This window comes from Piliocolobus tephrosceles, chromosome 9 (genome assembly GCF_002776525.5).
Source record: "Piliocolobus tephrosceles isolate RC106 chromosome 9, ASM277652v3, whole genome shotgun sequence".
Taxonomy (NCBI): domain Eukaryota; kingdom Metazoa; phylum Chordata; class Mammalia; order Primates; family Cercopithecidae; genus Piliocolobus; species Piliocolobus tephrosceles.
This window is the reverse complement of record NC_045442.1, coordinates 26970630-26981208: the sequence shown is the minus strand read 5'-3', so window position 1 is coordinate 26981208 and position 10579 is coordinate 26970630. Positions and strand designations below refer to the sequence as shown.

Below are 10579 nucleotides of genomic sequence, written 5' to 3'. Positions count from 1 at the left end.
TGGGATTACAGGCTTGAGCCACCGTGCCCGGCCTCAAGGACTTCTTGTTTATCCTAGCTCACTCTTCTCTCTCTTGAGCTTATACCCCAGGGTTTCCCCTGAATTCTCTCTCTAGATGCTTCTAGAATCAATAGCTATAATCCTAGCTTCTCTCTCCAGCAGTGCAATTCAGATCATGTTCCCTTGTCCAAAATGCTTGCAAGAATTCCCATTGCTAACAGGATTAAGGACATATTCAAGGCCTTCTGCAATATGGTCCCACGCTTCCTTTCCAAACTAATTAGCCACAACTCTTATGCTCTTGCCAAATGGGATGATGTACAATTTCTCAATATTTTAGCCTTTTCCTGCAAATGTTTCTGTGCATGTTATCTCCACCAGAATGTCTTTTCTCTGCCTTTGCTACTTATCCTTCATGAGTCATCTTAAAGCGTACTTATTTCATTATTTCCCAATTAGGTGATTCTTAGTTTTTGAACTCCACTGTGTTGCATTTTTTTGAAGTAGCAAGAAATTCCAGGTATGAGGTCCTCACCTAATGTTGTAAGTTACTTAGCACAATGCCAGGTACTTCCTGGGTACATTGTGCTAAGTAACTTATATTATTTTATGCGACCTCCAACAACATTATTATTATAAGTAACTTACAATATTATTATTTTATGCAACCTCCAACAACCCTTTGAAGCAAATATGATTATACCTCACTTTGCAGTGAGGACATATCACATGCTGGGGTCCTCAGGAAGCTGACCCTGAGTTTAGAATGCAGGACGTTTATTAAGAAGTGCTCTTGGGAACAACACCTATGGGAGAAACAGAAGGAAACAAACATGGACAAGGGAAAAACTGAGCTGCCGTGTAGGCCCATGACAACCTCAAGAGATCCCAAGGGGAGACAGAATGGCCCTTCAGAGTTGTCTTAAATTGGGCTGAGATGTCCAGGACTTTATATAACTGCACCAGCCTGTCATCAGACATGAACCACCCCAAGAAGTGACATGACTTGGAACCAGGCTGGTGAAGACTGCCCATAGCTCTTCCAGAAAAGACAGTAAGTGTCTCCCTGAACAGAGATCTGGGTGGTGCATCTCAGTTTCCACTCCAGGAAAGATGGTGGCTGTAGGAAGATTAGACAGTGGCTCAAGGCCATCTAGGAAGTGACTGTTGATGCTTTTGAAGCCTGGTCTGACTGTGAAGCCTGTGTTGGGACCCAGTGCTCTGTACCTCCCTTCTCCAGACACTGATAACAGCTCCTATTATAGCAAACCCCATACTGTTTTATGGCCTTACTAGACTGTAAACTCAGAGATTGTGCCTGAACAATCTTCATTGTACACAAAAATGTTTATAATGACATTCAATTAAAGATTTCATTGTGAAATGTCAGTAGCAAAAGTCATTTTGATGAAGAAAAGGCAAACAATTTAATACCAAATTTTGTTTCATAATGAATAGGAAGAAAACTGCAAATTAGCTGACTCTCAGTTGTACCTCTTATAGGGTTTATTAGTGTACACTTGGCAATGTGGTCCCTCGGGACTTAAGAAAGTGGCCAAGTGCAATTACTGATCTCAAAGTCAGTGTAAATTGTTAGGAACCAAGCTCTGCATCAGCTGCCTCTTGGGATCAGGTAAGTAGGGAGCCTTGGAAACTAGAAGGTATTAATACCAGCACCACTGCTGATATAACCCTGCCCTGAGGGATATTGAGTCAATCTGTTTATTCTGCATATTCCTGATTATGCTGCACAGCAGGCTAGAAATATTGATGAGCAGTAATTTCTAGCCTAATGGACAGCTGGTAGAAAGGTAGAGGTACAGGGCGTCTGATCTCTAGGTAATAAGTGTGAAGAGAAATCAGCCTGGAAGGCTGGACATTGCTGAGCTAAGGCTTGGCTGATAAGTCATCTGGGGGGGACCTATGGGGACACAGGTCCCTAGAATGCTGCAGATGAGAAGAGATGGGCAGTGGGTTGGTTAAGGAGCATAAGTCATCCTTCTTGGACAGCAGAGGACAAAAACCAGTTGTTACCCTAGAGACAGATGGCTCAGGACAGAAAGGCCTATTCCTCTTTTAGGATTGTAGTCCGGTAGTTGTGCCTTCTGGTGGTGATAATGTGTAAGCACCAATCACGTCACAGATGCTGAGAGCCATAGAGACAGAGGTGGGTGGCATTGTCCAGAGGCACATGAAGATACCCCGTCTTTACTCTAGTATTCCATCTATCCCTGTTTCTCCTTGGAATAAGGGAAAGGATGGCCCTAGAATGGAATGGTTAGGAAACCACAAAATCAAGATTCAGACCTTGATGGTTTGACTCCAGAAGCTGATCTTTTAAGTGCATGACCTTGGATGAGTAACCTAATATCTCTAAGTTTCATTTCTTCACCTACAGAATGGGAATAATCACAGTTTCAACATCATAAGCTTATCTGAGGGATTAAATGTGTTAAAATAATGCAAAGCACTGAAAAGAGTACCCAGAATATTTTAAGTGCTAACTAAATATTAACAAAGGTAATGAAGACTGTGAAGACCAGCTCCTTGCAAGAGGCTGGATGTAAGATCTGTTTTCTGAGCAGGGGTTATCTGAATGCCTTTATTTCCTCATCTTTTTGTGTCCTGTGGCACCATGTGTTGGGAGCAGGAAAGAATGTTCAGCAAACCTAAATTGATTTTCATTCTGAGCTAACAATATACCCTGGGAGTAAAAAACTCACTTTTGATTTTCCACGTTTGCACAATAAGCTTAAGCTGCCCCATGAGCGGCTATCCCATTCCTCTGCTCACTCGCGAAAGTAGAATAAGGGGCTGGGCATGGTGGCTCACGCCTGTAATCCCAACACTTCGGGAGGCCGGGGCAGGTGGATCACTTGAGTTCAGGAGTTCAAGACCAGCCTGGCCAATATGGTAAAACCCCCATCTCTACTAAAAATACGAAAAAAATAGGCATGGTGGCAACCGCCTATAATCCCAGCTACTCGGGAGGCTGAGGTGGGAGAATCGCTTGAACCTGGAAGGCGGAGGTAGCAGTGAGACGAGATTGAGCCACTGCACTTCAGCCCGGGTGACAGAGCGAGACTACATCTCATTAAAAAAAAAAAAAAAAAAAAAAGTAGAACAAGGAGGGGGAGATGTGCCTACAAGAAGGTGTCTTCTCTAATTGCCGGTGACATTTGCTCAGGGAGGGATAAACCACAACCACCCTGTTATTCTCTGAGAAACCTTAGGAAGCTTTGTCAAATACACAAAAGCCCAGACATTGGACTCAGGCCCTTAATTTCCATTTTGCAGCTTCATCCTCTATTAGATGTGAGAGTTTAGGCAAGTGACTTAACCTCTCTAAACCTCAGTTGCCTCATCTACAAAGTGTGGGTAATAATTCCTTTTTGGGGCTGTTACAGTAGAGAAATGTCTTTAAAAAATGGGGAAATAGAAATATGACTAAGTGTCATATACTGAATGCTCACTGCACTGTTACGCTCACAGTAGTGGAAGTTGGAACCTGGGACCACTTTTACTAATTGTATTCACCTGAGGACACTTACATGCTGAGTCCCTTCACTGGCGTGGACAGTAGCTGGTTTTATACTCTTCCTAATGGCCTAACTGTGAACTCTGCTACAGAAATGTAGACAAGGGAGTTTAGGTTGTCCTTGTCCTCCTTCTCTAAGCAGAATAAGCGTCTCAGGGGGCAAGGACCCCATGTTTGTCCATGGTTCCATAGCTGCATCCCCTTTAGTGCCTTTGATGTGTCTGCATGTGTGGGGCTCAGCTATGCAGACATCAGGCCAGTAAACTGAACTTCCCATGGGCTCTAGCTTCTTCCTGCTGGGTTTTTGTTTGTTTGTTGTACAAAATTCCCCTTTCCGTGAAATTATTCAAGGAGAGAAAAGGTACCCAGGCAAGCGGAGAAACTGTGTGCACTCACTTCCACCAGGGATTTTTTGATGACTCGGCCGATGTCCCTCCTCCACTCAGGGATGTCTGGGTTGTAGTCATCCAGGTTTGGAGAAAAGGATAAGCGAAGAGACCGGAATTCCTCTGTGGATATAACAGTGGATAGATTACTATAAGTCAAATAGTCCTGTCTAGAAGTTTGTTAGACTTTTTATTTTATGCAAAATGGAGGGTCCTTCCCCTTCACACTTACCATACAGACCTTTTGAGAAGGCAAGTCATTATCCTGTGCATATCTCACCAGCCCCTTTTCTTTTTTGTTTTATTGTTTTAAGGAGCAGAGAGTTTAATAGGCAAGAAACAAGGCAGAAGAAAGAAGGAAGAAGCTCCCCTGTACAGAGACAGAGGGAGGGGGCTCCAAAGCTGAGAGAGGCGAGTCCAACCCCCCTTTTCCCTCTTCCCCTACTTTCCCCCTTCCTCTCCTTTCCCGTCTCCCCCTTTCCCTCTTCCCTCCCTTCCCTCTTCCCCCTTCCCCACCTTTCCCACCTCTCCCCCTCTTCCTCCCCCCGCACTCCCCCGCCATCAGCAGTGTGGCCTTGGATACCAGCCAGTTATATGAGGAGGCAGTGTCTGATTTGCATAGGGCTCAGGGGATTGGTTTGACCAGGCATGTCATTCATGATGGAAACGGGGAAAAAACGGGCCCTCCCACCCTAGCCTTTTAATATGCAAATGCAGGGTGCCACATTGTCCTACACATGTAGGGATGTATAGGGGCAACCATGTTGCCAGCCACATGTGAGGGCAAGGGCAAGAAGAGGGCGAGGAAGTGCCATGTTTGGTTAGACCCAGTTTCTGATAGCCAGCATTTGCATATCAAAGGTTGCCAGCCAGCTCTAAGAGCTGGCAGCTGTTTATTTTCTAAACCAAACCCCTAACTTTGTTCCATGCCTATCTTTGCAGCCTTTGCCCATTATTCCCAGTTCTAGGTTCTGTACTCCTGGATAATACATGATCTGGAGCAACCCGAATGCACGGCAGGTTTATGACCCTAGGCCTTTGCACACACTGTTCTTCCACCTAGAATGCCCCATTCTCCCCACTGTCCATGCGCAAAATATTCCAGCTCTAGTTCAAGCACTCCCTGGCTCACTCCCCGGCTCACTCCCCTCCCCCATCACATTTTAATTTTCTTTTTTATGGCACTACTCTGTTTTGTACACACTTTTACTATTATTATAGGATTATGGAATAATTATGATGATGATTAGATATTTGTAATTATCACTGTAATCATTCTATTGCTATATTTTGTTTGCACGGAAGTTTCATTTAATGGAATTTTATGTTATTCAGGGATTTTCTTCATTGTCTCTGTAGCACCTGAGTTAGTTTGGTTCTCTAGGAAGTCAGATGGTGATTACACAGGCAAGGATTATATGAGGGGAATTCTCCGTGCGAGAAAGTGGGCAGGGAGCCCCAGGAGTCAGGGAGAAGCATCAGACCACCGTGCATGCATACAGGAAAGTCAAAGAGAGGAAGAAAGAGTGGGTGACTACTCTCAAGTCTGAGGAAGGTTCAGTAAGCCCGTTCAGGGGTCTTGGAGCCAAAGTCAGCTGGCAGAGGAGTCCGCTGCATCTCAGGAATGGTTCAGCCTCAGTATCCCTGCTACACTCTGTCATCGGCAGGGGTAAGTCCCTGGAAGGTGGAGCCCTAGCCCGAGCTTGGTGATAAGCTTCAGAGGACAGCACTGGTGGCCTTGGTTAATTACACTCCCCAGAGCTGGAGGTCTGTGACGCCCATTCTTGTGGCCTTGACAACCCTAACCCAGCATAGTGTTTGGTACATAATAGATTCAGATCATATGGCTCCCCCTAAAACCTGCCAGTGCCTCCACATTGCATTTAGAATAAAATTTAGATTCTTACCACAGCCTTCCTGGCCCCACATAACCTGGTGGGGACTTCCTTTCTTTCCTCCTGTCCTAACTGGCTTTCCTGCACTCTCTGTGCTCCAGGACCTGTACTTCCCTGTGCTCCACAATTCTGCTGGCTTTGTCCATACCAGCTTTCTCTACTTCACCGGACTGTAGCAAACTCCCCTCTCATCATTCAGTCTCACCCCAAGAGGTCTTTCCAACCACCCAACCTCAGGTAGCCTCCCTTCCATCATCCCATGCTCCCCTCATCACTGGACGTTTTGTGTCTTTTTCATACTCAATGCTATTTAAATTATTTTGTTTTCATTGTTATGTCCTTCAAACTGGAATATAAGCTCAATCAGGATGATGGCTCTGTGTTCCTGGCCCTTGGGACAGTGTCTAGCACATGGCAGGTTTTCAGTTACTATCTATGAGTCATTTATAATTAATAAACATTTGTTGAATAAATGTATACTTAACTTATGGTGGAGGCTCCTGGAAATTAATGCATTTATTTATTTAATAAACATTTTTTATGTTAAGCACGCCCTTTTGTTTCATTAGGAGCGCTTAGAAGCGACGTTAGGGATGCCAATTTACCTTCAGGAAGCATAAAAGCTCACTTGGACATTTCCTAACAATGCTAAGAAGTTATCAAATACATGTTTTGAAGACTCTGACATTATAAGTTATGTTTTCATGGCAGTTAATATATTCCAAAGAGGTATTGTTCAAAGCTTGACTATTTTATGAGTCACTGGTCACCTATGTGAATATTACCTGATGGAGAACAATGAAATGTACATTAATTAAATAGCGTGGTAAACAGCAGTGCCAAAGAATCACCCATTAAGTCCTCACTTTTTGCTATGAAGATACAAGTTTATATCATTCTCACTTTCTCTGTACCTCTTACCAAACTGCAGAGACTTCATCTACAAGGGAGAATGTTTATCTTAGTAAAAGGACACAAATGAGAAAATGATGCAGCTCCCTCCGTAATTACTTAGCATACCAAACAGCATGGCAGTGAGGGGGCAGGGAAACGTTGTACTTAAGTCGATTCAAGAAATAGGGGATGGGTGTGGGAGGACTGAAAAGGGTAAACACCAATAATATATATTTTTTGCAGCTGTTGAGAGAGATCAATTCTATACATTTGCATATTTTTATTTACAAGCAAACCTGTGCCCTGGAGCAAATGAGAAGAAACAATGCATACTAGATTTTATTTCTTTTAATTGATTGTGTCGCTTTGGGTAGACAAACCTTCCCCTGTCAATTTCCCAAATGTGATGTTTTTTTCAGTCCTATCATGACAAGTCTTCATGTTCCTGTCAATCTCACTAAACTTCAATCAAACAAGTTTCTGTTTCTTCCTGACTGTAAGCTCCTGGACTCGCTTTCCTTAGAGTATTCTGGAAAACTTACAATTGTAAATTCCTTCTCTGTCCCTTGAGATGTAAATCTTCTACAACTCATGAATGTCCCTCTCAAGGATCTGGGAGCCATTCCTTTGAAATGTAATCATCAAGAAAGACAGCACCCCTCCTATCTCCCTGTCTGTGCTGGAGAGTAGGAGACTGACTTCCTTAAGCAGCGATTAACTCACACAGATGGTCTAATCACACTGAAAACCCACATGCTTCCTAAAGTCCTCCAGTATTTTCCCACTAGCTAACCCCAGTGTTTACAAATCTTCCTGCCTTTTCTTTCAGTTGGGTTCGATCTTTCCTGTTTAACTTTGCCTGGTGCAACTTTTGCTTAAGGAGTCACACCTGTCATTAAAACTGTCTGATCATGGAGCCAGGTGTAGTGACTCATGCCTGTAATCTCAGTACTTTGGGAGGTTGAGGAGGGAGGATTGCTTGAGGCCAGGAGTTTGAGACCAGCCTGGGCAACATAGGGAGACCCAATAACTTTCTGATTATGTATATGAATCTCTGGATAACTCATCTGGCCGAAGACAAATTAAGGATGGCCGATGGTGCAGGAATTTGGTTAGAAGAGGAAGAGAACCTTGTTCAATCTCTTAATGAAGAGACATATGATAACCTATTTTTATAAAGAGGGATTCACCCTTGGGTGATATCTTTAAAGAAATTGTAGAAAGAGGAAGAAGCAAGCATAGCAAGGCATGGGAGGTGCTTACAAACATACCCTCTGGATTCAGAATTCTTAGCTCTGTTTATTATACTTATCTCATGTTTTCTCATCTGTAAAATGTATAATTATATAATAGTTCTCATAAATCTGAGCAGACTTAATAAAGCAGATCAAACCAAGTGCTTAGAACAGACGCCAGTGGCTAGTAAAGTCTTCATCAATGTTAATTACTATCACCACCACCATTGTTATTACCATTATCTGTCACCAAACAGCAGAATGACTTTAAGCCAGTAATTCCCTATGTCTGGGCCATAATTTCCTATCTATAAAATGACAGGCTGGACCACATAAGGCCAAGATTTAAGGTTATCTCCATGATTCTAATGACATCACCAACATGCATTACCAAGAGGACATCTGTTGGGCTAATAGGTCAGTGCCTGTTAGAGCAACCTGTGACATCCAAGAGGGAGAGAAAGGAAAAACAACAACAACATCATCCAGTGAAAATAAATGAGAGTCAGTTAAGTAGGATAGTTTCAGTGCATAGGCCCTGAGTCTAGATGGGTTGGGTTGCAAACCCAGCTGCACCACTTGCTAGCTGGGGCAAGTTATTCATCACTCTGCAAAAATGGGGGTCATAATATCACCTGCTTTACGCTTCATAACAACCCTAGTGGTTAACAATAAATGCATTCTCAGCACACAGAAAGGAGATGGAGAAGGGAAGAAAGGCAGACTTTGCTGCACTCTACACAGCCACTGTTTGACCTCCTCTTACCTTGCTAATGGGACATTGGTAGGAAAATCACAGCCCTGGTTTATTTCTTATTATCTGGGCTGATCAAGCCTTTCAGGAGGCAGGGAGAGAGAAGAAATTATAAAATCTAACACTCAGCCATGAAAGGAATAGTGTTAAGGCCTTTTGATCCTTAGATGTGTTCAAAGTTGCTTATAAGTTATTTTCTGATTTTGAAGGTCAAGTTCGCAAGATGAGCATTAACAGAACCTGACTCCTCACAGGACAATCCAGTTCCAAATTATCTCATCAAAATCAATTGATTCTGGAACTGGCCAACTGATATTATTTGGACCACAAGCTAGACTGTCTGTCTCTCTCTTGCTCTCTCTCTCTTTTTCTGTTTTTCTTTCGAGATGGAGTTTCTCTCTTGTTGCCCAGGCTAGACGGCAATGGCGCGATCTTGGTTCAGTGCAGCCTCCGCCTCTCGGGTTCAAGCGATTCTCCTGCCTCAGCCTCCTGAGTAGCTGGGATTACAGGAATGTGCCACCACGCCCGGCTAAATTTTATATTTTTAGTAGTGATGGGGTTTCACCATGTTGGTCAGGCTGGTCTCGAACTCCTGACCTCAGGTGATCCATCGCCTCAGCCTCCCAGTGCTGGGATTACAGACGTGAGCCACCATGCCCAGCTTCTCTCGCTCTCTTTCTCATCCTCCTTCCTTCCTTCCTCCCTCCTTCTGCCTCCTCCTCTCTGCACAGCATTTCCTTTTCCTATGTAATTTCCACTTCTTATATTTCAAAAACTAATTTTTCAGGATTCATATGTACCATTTCCATATTAATCATAAACATTTTTGCCATGTACTAGTAACAGTGCATATCCATATGACTATCTTTCTATGCAGAAAAAGATTTACCAAAATGAAATCAATCCATCAAGTGTCTTTTTCTTTCCAGTTTTCAATGACTCCATCTTTTCATTTCAGTACATTTGCATTCCATCTAATACTGTGACCATATTCAATTTCCCCAACAGATCACAAAATTGTTCCATAGAGCCATTTGTTCAAATATCCAGTCTGTGGCTATGCACGGCATCTAATTGTTATAACTCTTAACCTAGCAGAGAATTTTTTTTATGATACAGATTTGTGGAAGAGATTTTTAAAGTATTTAGACAATGGCAGATTTCCCTTATTAATCGAGAATTTTAAAGTTGAACTTAAAAAAAAGAGATTCAACATTAGCTATTTTATTTTGTAACTGGTATTCAAATATTACTACCATTCTAAGTAAAATGAGTTAGCCTTACACATCCTAAAATCCACTTTACCCTATGAGTGAGTGAATAGTCACTCCACCTCTAAGAAAACCCTTTCTGGATCCCATCACTGTTTTACCAGTGATTCAAATTTCCCTGCAGGAGGAGATGAGACTTGCCTCAGCTCTTTCTCAACTACTGCCCTCCATTCTCCAGCTAAAAGTCACGGCTGAGGGATGGTCTTGGGAATCATGGTACAAGAGAACCTCCTCTGAGCATGAAGACAGCAGCAGATCCACCGAGATGGGCACTCACCATATACTGCGATGGTCTTTGTGTCTTGTAGGATGGCATTCCCAGCTGAGACCTGCACTGTGATGGTATTCATTCCTTCCGAAGTAAATCTGAAAGATATGCTTCCCTCCAAGGTGATCAAAGGCTAAAATAAACAAGGGCCCAGAGTGAAGGGAAAGCTCTTTAGCTTAGTTGAGACAGCCGCTAACTCTGAGCCAACAATGGGCTGTCTAACCCAGTAGAGGCTCTTCCCGATGTACCACAATGGCAATGGGCCCCTCTATGCCTCCCCATCATCTCAAGTCCAAAACAGAAAAGAGGCTATCGGAACCATGACTCCAAGCAAGTCT

General features: G+C 43.2%; 1 protein-coding gene across 5 annotated transcripts in view; it reads right to left on the bottom strand.

Annotated features, from left to right (window-relative positions):
• SORCS1 (sortilin related VPS10 domain containing receptor 1) overlaps positions 1 to 10579 on the bottom strand; it is a 600060-nt gene that overhangs the window by 34699 nt on the left and 554782 nt on the right. For all 5 annotated transcript variants that reach the window (XM_023206217.2, XM_023206215.3, XM_023206213.3 and 2 more), the window contains exons 21-22: positions 10251 to 10374; positions 3935 to 4047 (exon numbers count right to left, since the gene is read on the bottom strand). In XM_023206217.2, the coding sequence (XP_023061985.1) occupies positions 3935 to 4047; positions 10251 to 10374 (237 nt within the window). The remainder of the gene's footprint in view (positions 1 to 3934; positions 4048 to 10250; positions 10375 to 10579) is intronic.